The 21991-nt window shown below is 47.0% G+C and overlaps 1 protein-coding gene across 1 annotated transcript; it reads left to right on the plus strand.

Annotated features, from left to right (window-relative positions):
• The first annotated feature begins 1606 nt into the window (after window positions 1-1606).
• Window positions 1607-18893, plus strand: HNRNPUL1 (heterogeneous nuclear ribonucleoprotein U like 1). The gene is made up of 15 exons (XM_072125960.1): window positions 1607-1782; window positions 2850-3002; window positions 4018-4162; window positions 4249-4325; window positions 9391-9530; window positions 9624-9723; window positions 10724-10836; window positions 12018-12284; window positions 12373-12495; window positions 13291-13419; window positions 13507-13675; window positions 15871-16191; window positions 16452-16645; window positions 16735-17187; window positions 18071-18893. Exons 1-15 carry the CDS (start codon window positions 1707-1709, stop codon window positions 18233-18235), a joined length of 2625 nt encoding a protein of 874 aa, XP_071982061.1. The 5' UTR covers window positions 1607-1706; the 3' UTR covers window positions 18236-18893.
• The last annotated feature ends 3098 nt before the right edge of the window (window positions 18894-21991 follow it).

Raw genomic sequence — 21991 nt, forward strand, 5'->3', positions numbered from 1 at the left:
GGTACAGAGGGGAGATTTCACAGAAAAGAGGAAATTGTATAAAGGACATTTCATAACCTACAGGATGGGGCAGGTAATGGGGTAAAATGGCAGGTTCCCGTTAAAGATACAAATACAATTGATTATTTTCCGAGCAGCCAGTGACTTCTCCACCACCTTCCTCAGGGACCTGCTTCTGCTTCAGTCAAACTCTGGTCTGGCCCAAACCTTCTAGAGGGCCCATGGCCACCCAGACGACCCACCCTACTTTGAAGGATTTCCATCCAGCCACTGTTCAGCCTCGTGGGGGCTATGTGCCAGGAGAGCCACTGGACGTCAAGCCGGCAGCTCCCTGCACTATTCCTGTGCCTCTGCTTCTGCTGACGATGTGATGATATCTTCCGCTGGTACGCGGCGCAAGGAGAGAGGAGCTGCTGCAGGGGAATGGTGAGTATACAGCATGTGTTTATTATGTTACTATTAGAGGGGGAGCTGCTGGAGGTGCACTATATGAGGGTGAGGCGCTGGTGGGGAACAAAATAAGAAGGGGCTGCTGAAAGGGGCAAAATTAGAGGGGGGAGTGGCTGGGGCAAATAAGAAGGGAAGCTGCGTGGGAGGACACAATATGAGGGGGATCTGCTGGGGGTCACAGTAAGAGTAATGTACAATGCGAGGGAGAGGTGCTGGGGTAGGCAAAATAAGAGAGAAAGCTGTTGGGGTGTAGGGGCAAAATAAGAGGGAAAGATGCTGGGGGTGGGGCAAAATAATGGAGAAATCTTCTGGGGGGGTGGGGGCAAAATAAATGGGGAGCTGCTGGGAGTGACTATATCAGGAGGAGTTGCTAGAGGGAGGGGGCTTTAACACGAGGGGGAGCAGGGTGCACAATATTAGACGGGCAACAATGTGACAGAGCTGGGGGGACACAATGTGAGGGGGAAATCATACTGTGTGGGGTGTGGAGTAAGGCTGCACTGAGGACCAGAGGAGCCGACAAGGGGCCTAGCGCACCTCCATTACTGTTCCTTTGCTAAATACTGATTAATCAGGAAAATAATTGTGTTTATGAAATAAAATTGGACATTTCCAAGACTACCATTATCTGCTAAAAAATTTTTCCCCTCTTTCCACTATTTCAGACACAAATTTTCTTTTATGACCAATAAAATTACAATTTTTCTTTCTTAATGGAGGAAAAATGGCGCAATATGTTTATCCATGACAAAGATTGGTGCCTGTGATCTATACTTAACCAACTGAGTATAAGGACTAAAATGATCCTCGTAAACGCAGTGTGTGACAGTATTTTTTATTATGTTTTTATGTGCTGTATTCAATTACGCCTTCATTATATAATAGGACCGGGATGAGCAATACTGGGTGTACTAAGATGGCTGACATTCTTCATGACCTCCTCTTGGAGTGAAGCACGCACAGTCTTGGGTAGACAAACATGGCCGGCGCGCTAACCTATCCGTTCTCCCTGTTGTCATAGGAGACAGTTTCCGCTCATGTAATTGGTAGGTTCTACTACCGCCCATTTTGTTGCCTACCAATCACCGGATGAGAAGGCAAAGGATGAGGGATTCTATTGGTTAGGATTGCCGCGGTGGTGTGATTTGTCACTAGAGGGCGTGGCTGGTGAGCGGACGGCGAAGAGAGCGGAGGGGGAGGCAGGCGTCGCCATTTTGTCCGCCCTCCTGTGATACCCGCGCGGCTGAGCTGAGAGGATGGGGGATCACTTCCATCGCGGCGGATACGCTTCGGGGCCCCCTAGGGATTTCCGCAGGGACGGGGAAGGCCGATGTAAGCGCTGGGCACATCTGGTGCGATTGTTCATGTCTGTGCGCGGCTTCTATGGGGAGTGCGGAGACTGCAGGGGAGAACAATGCCCCGTGCACACTACTGCGGTTCCCTTTGCGGTTGTCTCACATGATCGGGGGTGGGGGTGTAACATCTTGCGTTTTCACTGAGATTTGCAGTGAGAATAAGTGAAGGAGAAGGAGTCGGGGAGGAATATGGCGCCTGGTCACTTCATACGGGGATTTTCTACTTAAAGGGGATGTACAGTGTGTGTATACCGTATATACAGATCTGATGTCATGATGCTCTAATCTATGGGGTCAGGGTGTCACAGAGATGAATGTGCACGACCCCTCCCTGCGCTGTGTGATCTGTCCCTTTCAATGGGAAATGCCTTTAAGACTCCTAAATTTGATGTTCAACCCCTTTAAATGGTTGTATCAAGTCTGATATTTATCCCTAGGGGATACCAGTCTGATCTGAGAGCTGGGACACCCACAGATCATGAGGATGGGGGTCACTAATGGGACTAATATGGAGATACCTGAGCGCTGTGCACAGCCTGAACCCATTACACAGAATGGGAATTCAGGATATCCTGTTCTGTGGAGACCCTCATCAATGAGATTGTTATTCCCTTTAAGACCCCCTGAGCAGTCCTGTCCAATACTCAGATTTTGTAAGGTCACCAGCATTGGATAAGTGGTAAGTGTCCAGTGGGGTCATAAGTCACCCCCCAATAGGCCAGGACTCCCCCCATTCTACCCAAACCTCCGGACCCTCTGCTGTGTATGAAGTATCTGCTAGAACCTATGGATCTCCGGCTGTTAGCCCTTCCCTGTGCTGCTTAAAGGGGATGGCCCAAGTTTTAAAGGGGTTGTACACAGGTAGGAAAAGATGGCTGCTTTCTTCTAAAAAAATAATATGGCATCTCAGCCGTATAGAGAGAGGGAGAGGGCTGCACCGGTAACGTACAGGATAACATTACAACTTGGATCTACCCCTTTAAATCGGAATCTGCTATTGGTGCACATAGACTCTGATCTGACGTCTTCCTTCTCTTCTTCCAGATTATGGGCACCACGAGCCGGATCACTACGGCCCCCCGGGCGGCGGCGGCGGCGGCTACCCACCTCCTCACAGGATGGATCCGATTAAACAAGAACGAGACCCGTATTTTGATAGACGATCCATGGAACCAGCGCCGCCTCCACATAACATCGGTAATGTGTGTGCAGGTCCTGGCACGGGGCAGCTCTCGGGGCATGCTGGGACTTGTAGTTATTTTTTTCCCATTTCGAAATATTGAGTGCCCCTCGCCCGTCATTCTAGTCAGGGGGGCTTTCTGCTTCGCATTTGGAGAGGCCTGATGTATCCTTGTGTAGTCACACCCCCTCCTGCATTACCAGCTGTAAAGGGGATGTCCAGCCACCCAAATGCAGACTTAGACTGCTGTAGTACGCCCGACCGTGCCCCCCTGCCCCTCTCTATACTGGACTGAGGCCATTGGCCGCCGCACTGAAGCTCCGGGAGTCATTGCTGCGGTTCAGGGCCCGGAGAGCAATGAGGGATCAGCTGAGGATCACCACTGCTAGCTGTAGTGTATTACGGCTCCCAAAGTCTGTTTTGTCTCGGGTGGCTGCCCGTTCCTTAAAGGGGTTCTCTGGAGGTGGAAAAACATGGCTGCAGTCTTCCAAAAACAGCGCCTCACCTGACCATGGGTAGTGTGTGGTATTGCAACTAAGCTCCATTCATTTCTATACAGCTGAGCTGCAGTACTGGCAGTAACCATGGTCGGGTGTGGCGCTGTTTTTGGAAGCCTGCAGCCATGTTTTTCCACCTCCTGAGAACCCCTTTAATATCAGGGCTGTCAATACATGGCCCATGTGTCTAATCCGGCCCACAGCCTCATTAAAGGGGGGGGGGGGGGGGGTAAAGATAAAGGGCTGATATAATGCCCCCTTTTCTGTGGCTGTGACACAATTGGCTACTGGTTATCACATTTCTTACCTTCTGGAGACCCTATTGCAGATGGTGACACCCAAACAGGGGCAGAAGGGCTATTTCACCGCATGACACTGGACCTTTGTGTCATCCTGTACGTATAACACGTTGGGTCGGGTCAGACCAAGTTTCACACTGTGGACTAGACCATAAGACTGAAGCCTGTGCCGCGCACTAGTTACAGGGGATCACTTACCTGTCTCCATTGTAATAATGTATATTGTTTTCTTCAAGGTCTAAAAACGGAATTTAAACAAGAGGAACCCGATCCGGGGCACAGAGGTCCCAGCGCTGGAGGACCCCCACAGCCTTTCCAGAATCGTAAAAGACCGTATGAAGAGCGCGGCCGAGGCTTCTACGAGCACCGAGATGACAGGAGGTACAGGGAGGGTGATTGTAGGGACCCCCTATAGCTGATCATTACACCCACGGACACAAGGTCTGATACACATCTCTGTTGTGCAGGGGGAAGTCCCCGCAGGGTCGCGGTGGTGACGATGAGGACGACGCGTTTGACGAGGATTATGTCGTCTTGGATAACTGTAAGTGCTTTCCGGATATGTAAAGTAACTATTAATAGATGTATAGAGGTAAGTTACCCAATACACACACTGTATAGCCCCTTTAGAGAAGCTCCTCACTCACATTGTTGGGGTCCCAGCACTCTGAATGACAGAGCATGGGTCAGGACGCAGACAGCGCTGGTCTATGTGTAGTTGTGAGACCCGGTTACTGTAGATTATCTCTCATTATATCAAAACCCATCCTGATAAACCAGGGATATTACTCATAGATCCAGGGACCGGGACTGTGGGATCTTCTTGTATTTGTTATCCATGGCCTCCCTCCTCCTAAAATCAACTTTTATTATTATGCTAATAAGTCTATTTGGGTGGTTCTCAGGGCCCCCTCTGTGATGTAACTATATACAAGGAATAGAGTTCTGTGAATTGTGACCGACTCGCGGCTGGGTACTTTAAGTACGTTTTGGTATAAAGCAGAATTATCGTCCAATTCGGACGTGTGTACCCAGTTGCCACTAAAATGTAACTTTTAATGATATTTATTTAAAACATAGAAGGTAGCACAATGAAGGAAAGATAGGGTACAATTCCAATAAACTAAGATTAAAATTACAGTCGATTAAGTTGAAAGAGCCTTTTTTCCTTTTTTCTCTTTAGACTAGATCGGGGGATAGGTCATCTGAGTGTTACTACAGTGTAATGATAGTATACTCCGGATTAGTTTCAGTATTTCACTGTGATCTATTTAGTGAAGGATACTTCAGTAGGTATATGTTCCCACTTTTTTATTTTTATTTATTTGGAAGCCTTTAGGGGGTATTTGTGGGGGTGTGTAGGTCCTCCCTACCCCAGGGCGAGTATCGCCCCTCTAGTGACCTTAGGCTCTGGGGGTTTGTGCGGTCCTCCTTCCCTAGATCCTTTTGCTAGATTCCGGTATATACTTCGTAGATTCTACATTTGGGTAGATAAATTAAACACTGTATTCAGTAGTTTATGCTTCGCTGACATCCCTCTTTTGCTCTACAACTATCGTGCTGCTCTAAAATCCTAACAATATAGCCCCCCCCGACATGTGTCGCTGCACAAGGCAGCGTCCTCAGGGGTGCCGGGACTATAATGCGGCACACCGCGTGAGTCACTGTTTTTTATAACTTCTCATTATGACGTAATAAGAGGGGGCCCGTTCCTCATACCCAATCGGTGGGCTCTATTCCAGAGGCTAAAGGTGGCCGAGGGTTGTGATAGCCGATAGCCAATGGCAATCGGGGGCTGTTTCCCCTGTTATCCAATCAGCATGAAGCCGCAATGTGACATCACTAAGGCTGGCCATTTACCGCGCATGTCAGTTTTTCTTAGTGTTAATCACTTTTAGCTTAGTGCGCATGCGCGTGGGCTCCATAACTGGAGTCCTGCGCATGTCTGCCTGTCTTAGTCCGCATTTCCACTGCGCATGCGCATCAACTTAGAGCTCCGTGCGCTCAGTTCCCTCTCCCCGCGCGTGCGTGTGGACTTAGGGTTTCGTGAGCTCAATTCTCTATGCGCATGTCTGCGGACTTAGGTGATTTTTCACTCTATCTCCCATGTTTCTTATTTCCCACAAAGGTTGAAGGTGGACCCAGGTAAGTATGCAATTTCTACTGGTTAGGGGTTATCTGTTGGTCATAAGGAACATAGGAGTATTGAAATGGGCATGCTGTTTCTGCTGGCTCGTGATTGTCTATTGGTATTAGGGGATATAAGGATATTAGATAGTGACATATCTGTAATTAGTTTGCGGTCCTAATCTCTCTAGGGGGCCTCCATTTATAGGTCTATATTTACAGTGGTGTGTCTAATTTTACATATTTAAAATTTTGAGTGGTGTGCCTCTTAAATTGGAATGTACTTAGTCTTAAAAATTCATGTTTATTATGATTTATTCAGAGAAAATTCCTTTACTAATGAGATTTATTCACAAGAAAGCTGCATAGGTGAATCCCTCATTTAGGCCTTTCGGACTCAGAGTCGATTGCCTGAACACTAACCTAATAGGAATGCACTTTACCTCAGAAATACACCAGGACCATATCTGCTTTCTAGACCTTAACATCAGAATAGACGAACAGGGCTCCTTACAGACCTCAATATATAGAAAAGAGACCTCAACCAATAACCTGCTGAGCTGGAAAAGCTGGCACCCAATTCCCCTCAGAAGAGGTATCCCGGTGGGACAGTACCTCCGGGCGAGGAGGAATTGTTCAACAGACGTAGAATTTGAAAAGGAGTGTGGAGAATTGTACACACGCTTTTTAGCTAGAGGGTACCCCAAGAAGGCTCTGCATAGAGCCTACCAAAAAGCGAGAGGGACAGCCCGTGAAACCCTACTAAAAAGCGAAAAAAAGCAAGAACAGCAGGGACCATTAAGATGTATAGGCACCTTCGACGGCTACTCACAGGAAGTAATAGATATCTTCCAAAAATACTGGCCGCTTCTGATGGCCGATAATGACATCCAACCCGCCCTAACAAAACACCCATCGATAACGTATCGAAGAGGGAAGAACCTGAAAGATCTTCTGGTACATAGCCACTTTGCAGAGAAAGGCCCGTCCCCACGGACATGGCTGCCACCCCGAACAACCGGGTCCTTCCCATGTGGGGATTGTTCCCTCTGCAAATATATGTCTCGGAAAAAAGAATTCTCCAATCCAGATAACACCCGAATCTACCAGATTAGACATTTCATTAATTGTAAAACAGGGGTGATATATGTGGCACAATGTAGATGTCCAAAGATGTACATAGGGAAAACAATACAGGAGCTAAGAAAAAGAGTCTCCTCCCACCTCAGCACAGTAAGAACAAAGAAAGATACAACCCTCTCTAAACACATGAAGTCCACACACAATGGGGACCTCGAGCAACTTCGATTTTGGGGTATTGACCACCTAAGAACAGGCATAAGAGGGGGCGACCTTGATCGAGACCTCCTCCAGCTAGAAGCAAAATGGATTTACAGGCTGGGAACTCTGAGTCCGAAAGGCCTAAATGAGGGATTCACCTATGCAGCTTTCTTGTGAATAAATCTCATTAGTAAAGGAATTTTCTCTGAATAAATCATAATAAACATGAATTTTTAAGACTAAGTACATTCCAATTTAAGAGGCACACCACTCAAAATTTTAAATATGTAAAATTAGACACACCACTGTAAATATAGACCTATAAATGGAGGCCCCCTAGAGAGATTAGGACCGCAAACTAATTACAGATATGTCACTATCTAATATCCTTATATCCCCTAATACCAATAGACAATCACGAGCCAGCAGAAACAGCATGCCCATTTCAATACTCCTATGTTCCTTATGACCAACAGATAACCCCTAACCAGTAGAAATTGCATACTTACCTGGGTCCACCTTCAACCTTTGTGGGAAATAAGAAACATGGGAGATAGAGTGAAAAATCACCTAAGTCCGCAGACATGCGCATAGAGAATTGAGCTCACGAAACCCTAAGTCCACACGCACGCGCGGGGAGAGGGAACTGAGCGCACGGAGCTCTAAGTTGATGCGCATGCGCAGTGGAAATGCGGACTAAGACAGGCAGACATGCGCAGGACTCCAGTTATGGAGCCCACGCGCATGCGCACTAAGCTAAAAGTGATTAACACTAAGAAAAACTGACATGCGCGGTAAATGGCCAGCCTTAGTGATGTCACATTGCGGCTTCATGCTGATTGGATAACAGGGGAAACAGCCCCCGATTGCCATTGGCTATCGGCTATCACAACCCTCGGCCACCTTTAGCCTCTGGAATAGAGCCCACCGATTGGGTATGAGGAACGGGCCCCCTCTTATTACGTCATAATGAGAAGTTATAAAAAACAGTGACTCACGCGGTGTGCCGCATTATAGTCCCGGCACCCCTGAGGACGCTGCCTTGTGCAGCGACACATGTCGGGGGGGCTATATTGTTAGGATTTTAGAGCAGCACGATAGTTGTAGAGCAAAAGAGGGATGTCAGCGAAGCATAAACTACTGAATACAGTGTTTAATTTATCTACCCAAATGTAGAATCTACGAAGTATATACCGGAATCTAGCAAAAGGATCTAGGGAAGGAGGACCGCACAAACCCCCAGAGCCTAAGGTCACTAGAGGGGCGATACTCGCCCTGGGGTAGGGAGGACCTACACACCCCCACAAATACCCCCTAAAGGCTTCCAAATAAATAAAAATAAAAAAGTGGGAACATATACCTACTGAAGTATCCTTCACTAAATAGATCACAGTGAAATACTGAAACTAATCCGGAGTATACTATCATTACACTGTAGTAACACTCAGATGACCTATCCCCCGATCTAGTCTAAAGAGAAAAAAGGAAAAAAGGCTCTTTCAACTTAATCGACTGTAATTTTAATCTTAGTTTATTGGAATTGTACCCTATCTTTCCTTCATTGTGCTACCTTCTATGTTTTAAATAAATATCATTAAAAGTTACATTTTAGTGGCAACTGGGTACACACGTCCGAATTGGACGATAATTCTGCTTTATACCCTCTGTGATGTAGCTTCACAGGCTGTTATGCTGTGCAGGAGCATTCCCCCTCCCCCCTTGTGTGAGGGAACAGTGTAACAGCCTGTGAACATGCAGCACAGAGGGGCTCTGGAAATACCTTTAAGAACCCCTCTGCTCATTAGCATAATTATAATAGTTGAAAGAAGGAGGCCATGGATAAGAAATATAAGAAGATTACCAGAGTCCCGGTGCCTGGGTCTATGAGAAATGTCCCTGGTTTATCAGGCTTGGGGATGATGGATGGTAGATTTGGTTCAGCCACTATACAGTTAATGGAGCTGTCTCTGTCCTGCCCCGTTCTATGTGTATCTCCTGCTAAGAACAGGATCTGTGTGGGGGGGGCTGGATGTCGGACCCCTCCACCAATTTGAACATAAGGACCTATTCATAGGATAGGATGGCCATAAAAATGTGAGTGTGACGCCCCTCAGAGTATTATTGATTGGTTGTCCTGGCCTCATGGATCAGAATGTCTTCTGTATTGATGGTAAAAGTCGTCTCCATCTTTATCTCTCCAGATAACAGCGACCTTCACTTCAAGCTCAGCAAGGACCGCACTGTAGGTTTCCCCCTCACCATGGAGGGGTTCGCTTATCTGTGGTCCGGAGCCCGCGCTACACACGGGGTGAACAAGGGTCGGGTCTGCTTTGAGATAAAGGTGAGACTAGTTGATAAATCCCCCCCGGGGGTCTCCACATGTCTCAGACTGAGCTATAACATTCATCGTAATAGTGTCCTATGTCATCTACAGATCAAGGAAGAAATCGCTGTCGGACATCTCCCAGCCAGCGAGCCGGACCCCCATGTGGTCCGCGTTGGGTGGTCCCTGGATTCTTGCAGTACACAGTTAGGTGAGTGAACACCTCGATGGAGTCTTGTTTACCTCCTCTTAAAGGAAAACTACCATCAAATTCCATCCTGATAAACTAGGGACATTACTCATAGATGCAGGCACCGGGACTGTGGTATCTGCCTATATGTCTTATCCATGGCCTCCTTCCTTCTAAAATCAACTTTTAAAATTATGCTTATGAGCCTGAAGAGCTCTGGGGGTGTCAACTGTTGCGTGACAGCCTCTTGCACTCTGCCACTGTGTAAGATTACAGCAGACAGAGCGAGGTGCTCGTGCACAGTGTAACAACCTGTGAATCTGCAACACCGATGGACTCTGGTGACACCCCCAGAGTCTTTCTGACTCATTAGCATAATGAGTGACTGCAGTAATATTTTTATATTTGTTATCCATAGCCTCCTTCTTTCTAAAATCAACTTTTAAAATCATGCTAGTGAACCAGAAGGACTCTGGAGGTATTAACAGAGACCTTGCATGCTGCAGCTTCACAGGCTGTTACACTATGCAGGTGGACTTTCCCCTTCCCACTATGAGGGAGGGGGGACAGTTTAATAGCCTGCAGCACTGTGCACAGTGTAACAGCCTATGAAGCTACAACAAGTAATGGCTCCAGAGCTTTTCAGGCTCATTACCCTCATTTTAAAAGTTGATATTAGAAGGAAAGACTCCGTGCATATCAGAAATAAGATTCCCACAGTCCCGGTGCCTGGATCTGAGTAAGTGTCCCTGATTTTTCAGGATGGATTCTGATGGTAGATTTTCTTCAATCAATACTGTTGCTATTATTAATGCAGGATACAAGACTTGTATAGGTTAGATCATTTTTGTCGCACTCCGCTCCACAGACACAACGCACTGAACAATTTGAAGCGACTATAATAATAAAAATTCCTTTATTTATAAAGCACCAACATATTCTGTAGCGCTGTACAGAGCATAATATTCTGACCGATCTTCATCATCTTATATCTAAACCGATTTCTCTTGTCAATTTACAGGAGAGGAAATGTATTCTTATGGCTACGGGGGGACGGCAAAGAAATCCACCAACAGCAAGTTTGAGAACTACGGGGAGACGTTTGCGGAGAATGACGTCATCGGCTGCTTTATTGTACGTCTGATGGGGAATGTCGCACGTTATACATTGTACATCACATAATCTGCATAGAGTGTAGTGGAGAATATCCAGCTCAGGCCTAATGCACACACACATGTATAGCGCAAACATCCGCGTGCACAAGGCCTAAAGGTGATTGTGTTTATTCGCCCCTGTTCACATCTCCGTTAGGTCTTCAGTTATTTTGAGCCAAAACCCGGAAATGTTGAGCGGACAGAACAGGTACAAGTCTTTCCAGTGAGTGCACAGAGGTAAGGAAAGACTTGTACGAGTTCTGTACATTCAACCTCTCCTGGTTTTAGCTCGGGAAATAGACTGAAATCCACAGAGATTTGAACTGGGGCCTTAGATCATCTGCAGCTTTTTATAGGAGATATGAAAAAACGCCCCCAGGGTGAAAAACCTCAATGAACACGCACTGACCCTGCCGTGGCGCCGTGTTGTAGACATGGGCCTCAGAGTAGAGGGGGGTGGGGGAGGAATCGCTTTGGACCAGGGTACAACACAGGAGCTGACGGAGGCCGCTCATTGGGTAAAGCTGGGTCTTTGACCCATTGGATGAAGGGGGGGTCCTTGACCCTTCTGCATTGTACAGTCGGTCCCCTACTTAAGGACACCCGACTTACAGACTTCCCCCTGTGACCTCTGGTGACCTCTCTGGATGTTACTATAGTCCCAGGCTGCAATGATCAGCTGTAAGGTGTCTGTAATGAAGCTTTATTCATAATCCTGAATTTTGAAACTCCAATAGTCACTGGGACAAAAAAATTTTGATAAAATATACAGTTTCCACTTAAATACAGATTCGACTTGAGAACAAACTGCCTGTAATGGAGCGACACCCGGATCATGCGCTTTTCTTTCCAGCCTCGGCTTCCCAGGGGTTTTCCATAGTCCTGGAGCAGACCAGCATCTAATGTGGATGTTTCACTGGTTCTTCCCGAATGCGGGCGGGGTGAGAGAGGACAGAGCCCCCCTCAATTACAAATACATTGTGAAACTTGGGACGGGAAGGGAGAATCCAGAGAAATATTTTGGGGCTTATGCCTCCGCGATATTTGCTGCATGATGGACTGGGAGGTGTCTCCTGTTGGTCGCTCTTTTTGGTATCCGTCTTTTAGGATCACTAGGCCATAATTTTTGATAATACCAATTGTTTATTTCCAATCTTTCAGGACTTTGAAGCTCGGGGCGACATCGAAATCTCCTTCTCCAAGAACGGCCGCTATCTGGGAACGGCTTTCCGCGTCAGCCGGGGCTCTGTAGGGAACCAGGGCTTATTCCCTCACATTTTGGTAAAGAACTGCTGCGTGGAATTTAATTTTGGCCAAAGAGCGGAGCCGTTCTGCAGCTGCCCACCAGGGTACACGTTCATCCAGCATGTACCCCACTACGAGAAAATACGGGGGACAGAACCCCCCAAGAACAAAGGCGAGTGTGAGGTGAGTGCCGATTGTCAGAGGATGTTCTGGTCTGTAATCGCCCATCAAACATTATGGATCTATAAGTGTCCGTCTTATTCTATCTCAGATATTAATGATGGTGGGGCTGCCCGGAGCCGGCAAGACCACGTGGGCGATGAAGCACTCAGCAGCAAACCCAGGGAAGAAATATAACATCCTGGGAACCAACGCCATCATGGAGAAGATGAGGGTAAGGGAGCAGAAGCCTCCAGGCGCCGGAATATAAGACGGAAAGGCTCTACCTTAGAAATCTACCATCAAACTCTATGATAATAAACCAGGGACATTACTCATAGATCCAGGCACCGGGACTGTGGCATCTTATTATATTTGTTACCAGAGCCCCTCCATGCTGCAGGCTATTAAACTGTACCCCCACTCCCTCACAGTGGGAAGGGGGAAGTCCTCCTGCACAGTGTAACAGCCTGTGAAGCTGCAACATGCAAGGTCTCTGGTAATACCCCCAGAGTGCTTCTGGTTCACTATCATAATTTTAAAAGTTGATTTTAGAAAAAAGGAGGCCATGGATAACCAATATAAAAATATTGCTGCAGTCACTCATTATGCTAACGAGGCAGAAGGACTCTGGGAGTGTCACCAGAGCCCATTGTTGTTGCAGTTTCTCAGGCTGTTACCCTGCTGGAGCACCTCGCTCTGCTTGCTGTAATCTTACACAGTGGCAGAGTGTAACAGCCTGTGAAGCTGGAACAGTTGACACCGCCAGAGCTCTTCAGGCTCATTAGTATAATTTTGAAAGCTGATTTTAGAAGGAAGGACAACATGTATAACAAATATAAGAAGATACCACAGTCCCGGTGCCTGGATCTATGATGGGTTTAGATGGAAGATTCCTTTAAGGAAGATGGTAGCTGCATTGTGTCACAGTGAGAGGCTCCACATGTCATATTCTTGTAGGAAATAATGACTTTCACCGAAAATAGTTGGATACAAAGAGACTTCCTAATATTTACTTTGTGTCTTCCAGGTCATGGGTCTCCGGAGACAACGTAACTACGCCGGCCGCTGGGATGTCCTCATCCAACAAGCCACAAAGTGTTTGAACCAACTGATCCAGATCGCGGCCCGTAGGAAACGCAACTACATCCTGGACCAGGTGCGAGCGGGCGACGGGGCGCGGGGATTACACTAAGACCCTGGGAACGTTTATCCGGAATATTCACTTCTCGTTTCTCTTCCACAGACAAACGTCTACGGCACAGCCCAGCGCAGGAAGATGCGGCCATTCGAGGGGTTTAATCGCAAGGCCGTAATAATCTGCCCCACGGATGACGACCTCAAGGATCGTATTGTAAAGCGCACGGATGAGGAGGGGAAGGACGTCCCTGACCACGCAGTGCTTGAGATGAAAGGTAATAATCCTGCCGCATCATGTGGTCACGAAAAACTGATATAATGTGAAAAACTGGGTAGCGAATAGCCATATGGAACACTAGGCGTGAGGGGACACAAGTTTCCAGTCTGAGGATGAGGGGGTGACACAAGAGCTTACAGTCTATGAGGATGAGGGGGTGACACGAGCTTACAGTCTATGAGGATGAGGGGGGACACAAGAGCTTACAGTCTATGAGGATGAGGGGGTGACACAGGAGCTTACAGTCTATGAGGATGAGGGGAGGACACAAGAGATTACAGTCTATGAGGATGAGGAGGTGATACAAGAGCTTACAGTCTGAGGATGAGGGGGGACACAAGAGCTTACAGTATATGAGGATGAGGGGGGACACAAGAGCTTACAGTCTGAGGATGAGGGGGTGACACAAGAGCTTACAGTCTATGAGAATGAGGGGGTGACACAAGAGCTTACAGTCTATGAGGATGAGGGGGTGACACAAGAGCTTACAGTCTATGAGGATGAGGGGGTGACACAAGAGCTTACAGTCTATGAGGATGAGGGGGTGACACAAGAGCTTACAGTCTATGAGGATGAGGGGGTGACACAAGAGCTTACAGTCTATGAGGATGAGGGGGGACACAAGAGCTTACAGTCTATGAGGATGAGGGGGTGACACAAGAGCTTACAGTCTATGAGGATGAGGGGGTGACACAAGAGCTTACAGTCTATGAGGATGAGGGGGTGACACAAGAGCTTACAGTCTATGAGGATGAGGGGGTGACACAAGAGCTTACAGTCTATGAGGATGAGGGGAGGACACAAGAGCTTACAGTCTATGAGGATGAGGGGGTGACACAAGAGCTTACAGTCTATGAGGATGAGGGGGTGACACAAGAGCTTACAGTCTATGAGGATGAGGGGGTGACACAAGAGCTTACAGTCTATGAGGATGAGGGGGTGACACAAGAGCTTACAGTCTATGAGGATGAGGGGGTGACACAAGAGCTTACAGTCTATGAGGATGAGGGGGTGACACAGAGGTATTAGAGCTTGTTTAATGGTCCAGCCATTCTTTATAAGGGAACAGAATAAAATAATTTTATAAATAAAAATTCTGCTACTGGAACCAGTCATCAGCCGCATCTTATATACAAAGTCCAAGGTGAAAGTGACTGCAGAGAAGCCGGGAGCTTGTATATATCTGGTGTTTGCCGGATAACAGATGGGAGGAGGACACAGGACGGGTTAGTAAAGGGAGAGTTGACATTTCATGCAGTTAGTGATGTGATAAATCTGCTTAGAGAGATGGGTTTTATCAGCATCTCTGAGATGAGAGAGTAGAGGTAGGGAGGTGCAGCATCATGCAGAGCTTTATAGGGTGAGCGCGAAAGGTGATGGCCCAAATACCCCTAACAACAGGATAGATGAGTGTAACAGCTGGATTGCCAGGGATGCTTTGTACTTGTTCTAGAGGCCCCGATGTGTGTTTTTGAGAACAGGAATCTCACACGTTGTGGGGAAAAACATTTATTTTCTAGGTGTCACTTGTTGGAGCTGCCTCCTTTTAAACCTTATGTAAAATAATAAGATCAATTACAGAAATGGAGATGCTGAGACCCTGATTTGAATGTTATGGGGGCTGCACGTGCTGGATGTCTCGCTCTTGTACTGAGTGGATAACGTACGTGTGACTTAAGTCCCACATTATAACGATTGGTTGACTTCCTATCGGTCAGGACCGACCAATTTAGCAATGTCCGTGTATTAGCTGGTTCTGAAAGGGTTTTTCCATAAAGCTCATGTACTGCATTAACCCTTCATAGGATCGGGGGAAATAGAAATGTGATCCTTTAGATCCACGTTAAGACCATTGTTATAATTGAGCTCTGGAAAATCTTGTGGGGTCAGACGTACCAAAAGAACAAAGTGGACTTAGAATTATTTATCTTCCGCTTTTGTTTTCGGCACCTACTCTCAGCCAAAACTGCCCAGGGATCACGGGTTCAGCCAAAGGACAATGGAGGGTCACATCCTTTTACATCTCATGGTCTGAGGAGGCCACTAATTGGCCTGTGACCCACTTGGAGCAACTTGGAGCTGGGGAGCTTCAATTTGTTTTATTTTACCCCTAGAATAGGAGCGTAATGTCTATGGCGCAGCCCTTTGAGGTAACATATCCGTATAGCAATGTTTTTCCCTGTGTTTCCACAGCAAATTTTAGTCTCCCAGAACCTGGAGACTTTCTTGAAGAGGTCATCTACATTGAGCTGCAGAAGGAGGAGGCGGAGAAGCTGATCCAACAGTATAACGAGGAAGGGAAGAAGGCAGGACAACCCCCCGAAAAGAAGTTCAGAGGTCGGGGTGGAGGGCCCCCTGGTGGTGGAGGAGTTGGCAGAGGTGAAGCCCAGTCCGGTGACTTCCAGCGGTTCGATAACCGGGGACCTGGTGGACCGGGCGGAAATAGAGGAGGGTTTCAAGGTCGTGGTGGAAACTCTGGTGGTGGATACGGCAGAGGAGGAGGCTCTCGTGGTTGTGAGTATTGCTAGTCATGTGGGGCATCTGAAAGGAACACTCCAGTCACGGGCAATTCACTGAATCACACATGGTGCAGGGCCTGAAGGTAGGAGCAGGACTCATTGTCATTGTATTCCTAGAGCCTGGAGTCCTGCTCCACCTTCAGGCCCTGCATAAGGTGTAATTCACTGAAGCCACTGTGACTGGAGTGTTCCTTGAAGAAATATTCTTCTATTGCAATGCATACAATTTGGTGACGTTGTTGTCCATAAATGCAGCATTTGGCCGTGGAGGGAACTCGCAAAGCCGGTGGTCTGGGGGCTCACAAGATAATGGATCAGAACATCGAGGCGGCTTTGGTCCGGATAGTCAATCGCACAACTACAGTCCTGTTGGCAGTCGAGGTGGTTATGGGGGTTCAGCAGCGAATCCCCCTCCTCCCAGCGCACCCAGCAGCTATGGCCAGGGAGCGGTAGGTGTAATTCTGTCTCCCCTGTACGTCTCCATGTATCTGTGGCCGTGCAGCCGATATTTCATCTTCCATCTTCTGTTTCTCAACAGTCAAACTTCGGACAAGGAGGTTACAGCGGCTCCGGAGGATATGGCCAGGGCGGAAGTTATGGCTCCGGAAGTGGAGGACAGTATGGACAAGGCGGAGGGAGCGGCGGAGGCTACAGCCAGGGAGGAGGCAGCGGCAGTAGTTATAGCCAGGGAGGAGGCAGCGGTGGTAGCTACAGCCAGGGAGGCTCAGGGGGCTATAACCAGGGTGGTAGTAGCGGGGGTGGCTATAGCCAGGGTCCGGGAAGCAGCAGCAGTTACAGCCAAGGTAGTGGCGGGTACAACCAGGGGGCTACTGGAGGGGGATACAGCAGCGGCAGCAGCAATCAGAGCTACAGCAGTGGCGGAGCACAGAGCTACACCCCGGGATACAACCAGCCGCCACCACAGAGCTCCTCCTCCTCATCTCAGTCCTCGTACGGTCAGGGCGGCTACGGGCAGCAGTACCAGCAACCGGTAAGTGCACGGATCACACCCGGGTAACAGTACAAAGAGCTGAATTTATGTAAATGGTTTTTACCTAATAATAGACGCCATCCGGGGGCAATGCCTGACCATTTCCTCGAGGTTTTGCACAAAATCCTACAAATAAAATTCAAGGGGTTCGCCCAAATTATCATTTTAATGGATAAGCTGTGGATGATGACAGTAATTGCCTCTTACATGGGACTGCTGGAGTCATAGCTGAGCAGAGCTTATACCACGCTGCTCTCTTCAGATGGGGGAACTGATTTGGACTTATGGTGGGGGGATCGCACCATAAGAACACAATCTACGTCTTGATCTGTATAGATAGGTGGGCAACCACTAAAAACAACAGGCACTCATAGATCCCGGCACCGTGACTGTGGTAACTTCTCATATGTGTTATCCATGGCCTCCTTCCTTGTGATATCAACTTTTAAAATTGTGCTAATTAGCCGGGAGGGCTTTATCAGAGCCCCTCCATGCTGTAGCTTCACAGGCTGTTACACGTGCAAGAGCACTTCCTCCTCCTCCCGCTGTGTGCGATTATAGCAAGCAGAGGGAGACAGCCTGTGAAGCTGCAGCACAGAGGGGCTCTGGTAACACCGCCCTTCAGGCTCATTAGCATAAATTAATAGTTGATACTAGAAGGAAGGAGGCCACAGATAACAAATAAAGATGATTACCACAGTCCCGCTGCCTGGATCTATGAGTAATGTCCCTGGTTTATCTTGATAAATTTTGATGGTCGATTTCCTTTAAGTTAAAGACCTGAAGGAAAGCTTCCAAATTATTATCTAACGTTGGATCCGATTTTTCTGGAATGGAGGAATTGCGTATAAATGAATAATTCTCGTTTGTTCCCTTTCCCCAGTATGGAAATCAGCAATGGAACCAGTATCAAGGCCACGGACAGGCGCCGCCCAACCCCCCTCCCGGCCAACCCCAGGGTCAGGGTCAGTGGAGCCAGTGGAGCTACGGATCAGGCAGCGGCGGTGGCTACGAGCAGCCGCCCGGCAGATACGGAGGAGCGCCATGAGACTCTACGCGGGAGAAAGTGACATTTGTTTTGGTTTCACACCAGGACTGAGATCCTCAACCACATTGGATTAAACTTCCTACTTTTTCTGATTTCCGAATCCAATATTCAGACTCCTGTCGTCTGGTCCGGGGCACCGAGTACTTCATCCATGTATATTATTTTACCATGTCCGAAGAAGAAGGCGACATACAGTGAATATCCCTCCTCTTAGCTAGTATCTGTCCATCCCAAAGTCGCTTATCTGGAAATTTAGGCCGAACCCTTCTCTGTCCCGCTCCAGCTCGCATTCCATGCCTCGTGAACCAAGCAGCTGCCCAAATACTTCTGACCCCGCCCCCATAATCTAGCTCCTCCCCTTTTATGTTTTTAACGTTTGACTTTTTTTCTTTTTACCCTTCTGTCTGCATGGGGGGCTCTACCAGAGGCTGCAACTAAAGTTTTTTTTTTTGTTTGTTTTTGTTTTTCTGTTGTTGGATAAAAAACTTATTTTATTGTAGAATATTAACGTTTTATGCATTTCGTTGAGGGAAATTCATTGGCTGATGCTGCCGCCTCCCTTTATGTCTCAGTTACTTTGCACATTTTACTGTGTTGAAGACATTTGTAATTTTTTTTTTATTTGTTTTGGATGGGAGTGAGTATTGAATTTTGAAGAAAAACAAATTGTGTTTTGTGTTTTATTCATGCAGCAAAGATGGGGGAGGGGTCGACAAATCTAGCTGCAAAATTTGGGGGCACACATATCACAGTTAGCTTGAACTGGTTTCAAGCCCTTTCCTTATGTAAATCCCATAGCTAAAGAGCTGAGCAGATTGTACATAGTGTCCTATCTGCAGGCAGCATGTTGTAGAGCAAGAGGAGCTGAGCAGATTGTATATAGTGTCCTATCTGCAGGCAGCATGTTGTAGAGCAAGAGGAGCTGAGCAGATTGTACACAGGGAACCCGTCACCAGAGACCTCCATTATAAACCTCACACACAGGTGTGAAATGCAGCGCATTGGGGACATCATGCCAGTCGCTGGCCACTGGTTTTGGTTTTACAAGAAATTTAGAGATCAGAAAGAAGCCTGAAAATGCAGAATCCTAGTGTTATGTTACAAGCTCAAGCTGTACAAGAAGAATATTTCACTCCTGAAAATGACATGTATCCAAACATTTCTAAACACCCCCCCCCCCCCTCCAAGCTCTGAGGAAATAGCCTAAAATGTCTGGTGTGTGGGAGAGCTGCGTCAGGGCCCGATCATCCTCAGCAAATGGCTCAGGTCCCAGAGGGGGCGCCCAGGTCATCACCCCAGCACAGAGTTCACCAGACAAGACGCCAGGCCGCCTCCTGCAGTCCACGGAAGCCCAGGCCAGGCTGGGAACACGCATTGGCGTCCTGAGGGTGCGTTCGCACATGGCGTTTTACATGTTACTGGGTGTTTAGCTGCTTTGAAAGCATTTTCTTCATTGTTGGAAGTGTAAGCAGCAGTGTTAACATTTTCACAGCTGCTTACACACATAAAAGAAAACACATTCAAAGCCGCTACACACCTGCCCAAAAACGTGTGAATGCACCTTGAGACAACTGAATGAGTAAGGTCAGTGTGGACATGGCTTGCACCGGGTGTTAACCTTTTCAATGCCTGCAGGGAGATTCTCTGCTCAGTTGGTGCTGTGGCAACCATGGCATCTGAGCTAAGACCCCCAAGAGCTGTCCATACTAGATGCTTGTAAGGTCCTGTCTGTGACAGGATCCTACAGGCAGTGTGTCAGCCATTGCATCAACATAGACTGACAGGTCTTATAACTGCAATACATCAGTATAATGAACAAGCAATACAACTATTGAGATTTCGGAATAAAAAAAGCAACTTACACAATCCGGAACACAAGATGTAAGTGGAAATATTCAGTAACGTTACCCTAGAAAACTGTGATATATGTCACTCACGGTATGTTATGGGGCATGATACTATAATCCACTCATTAATAGTCTAAGACAATGCACAATCTTTGGTTTGCATTAGATACGAATTAAATAGATATCCCTATAGTATAAAGATATCCCTGTATACACTATAATGGACATCTCATTTACTCCAATGAATATCAGCAGTGATTAAGGGGCTGGGGATAATGTTATACATGTTCTAATATAAAATGACACTGTGACATTATAAAACATGAAGAAATACATCTCTGTGACTGCATAGCTCCCAACCGTCCCGATTTTGACGGGACTTTCCCGTTTTTCGTACCCCTGCCCCGCGTCACGGGCAGCTATGATATTGTCACGGATTTCCCCCCCAGGTCCCGCTGTGTCCCGGCGCTGTGTCCGCATAGTAAATACTTTGAAAGTCTGAACTCACAGTACAGAATGGCTTCTACAGACATCGGGAGGGAATCCTTTTCAGAGAAGTGTCGGGCTTAGCGCAGAGCAGGGACCACGTCATCAGCTTCAGATCTGTCCATATATGGTCACTGCATCTCCTAGGGTTCCCCAGAGCAGACATCGGGCAGGGAATCCTTTTCAGAGAAGTGTCGGCTTAGTGGAGAGAGCAGGGACCACGTCATCAGCTCAGATCTCTATCTGTCCATATATGGTCTCCAGGTATTCCCCAGACACAAGCTCTTTATATAATTAAATTAAATAAAGTTTTGCCCAGGCTGAGATTCGAACCTGGGACCCTCTGCACCATAGACAGAAGCTTAACTAACTGAGCTATAAGCCCAGTGATACAGAGCTGGGGATTTCTGGTAAGTAAGACATGTTATCTGCCATTTACACTGTGACACAGACTAATGCACTGATATATAGAGAGGGATCTTCTCAGAGGTTATTATTGTAATTATTGAGACTATTATTATTATTATTATAAATTTTATTATTATGGAGATGATTATTAATAATGGTAAAAATAATAATAATCATCTCAATAATAATAATAATAATAATAATAGTCTCAATAATTACAATAATCTGAGAAGATCCCTCCCTATATACCAAGGCAGTATATAGTTCTTAGTTACCAAAATTCTCTACTTGTTAATCACTGAGGTTATAGCTCAGTGGGTTGAGGCGCTGTGTTATTATTGTACATGGACACTGCAGGTTCTGGGTTCAAATCCCAATGAGGATAATTTTTTTTTTTTTTTAAATTATGATTTTTATTATTTTTAATATGGCTAAAATTTGGGGCGTGGCCAGGGAGTGATTGGGGGTGTGGTTTAGGGGGATCGCCATTTTGTCCCTCTTTCCTTTTCCCAAATGTTGGGAGGTATGGTGACTGTCCCCGGTTCAGGAAATGTTTCAGAAAAAAAAGGAGTAGAAAGATGGCGGCGCATTTTGTAAAGCGCGCCAGGGGTGTAGCAAGATGGCTACTATCGAGCTTCCTGTTGGGAAAAGACGACTTCCGGGAGGAGCAAAATGGCGGCGTCCAGCCAGGTTTCTCCGGAGTTATCGGGGATATCAGTAGCGGTGGATGATAAGAAAGAGGAGGACGGTAAGTTATGAGCTCTGCTCTACTTCTCAGAATGGAATTGGTGGGTGTTCAGTAGAAGCTGAAGCTCAAGGATGTGACAGGAGGTGTAACTGCAGTATTTATAACCTTTAATGTTGTGCATCAGTGATTTATCACCTTTGCTTTTCCACCGTTTGCAAAACTACAACAGTTAAAATTCCCCGGTAGCCAAAGGCTGCTAGGAGTATGATGGGAGTTGTAGTTTTACAGCCAGTGGATAGAAAACGTCATGGAGGCAAATTATTAATC

The sequence above is a fragment of the Engystomops pustulosus genome, chromosome 9, assembly GCF_040894005.1.
Source record: "Engystomops pustulosus chromosome 9, aEngPut4.maternal, whole genome shotgun sequence".
NCBI classification, from domain to species: domain Eukaryota; kingdom Metazoa; phylum Chordata; class Amphibia; order Anura; family Leptodactylidae; genus Engystomops; species Engystomops pustulosus.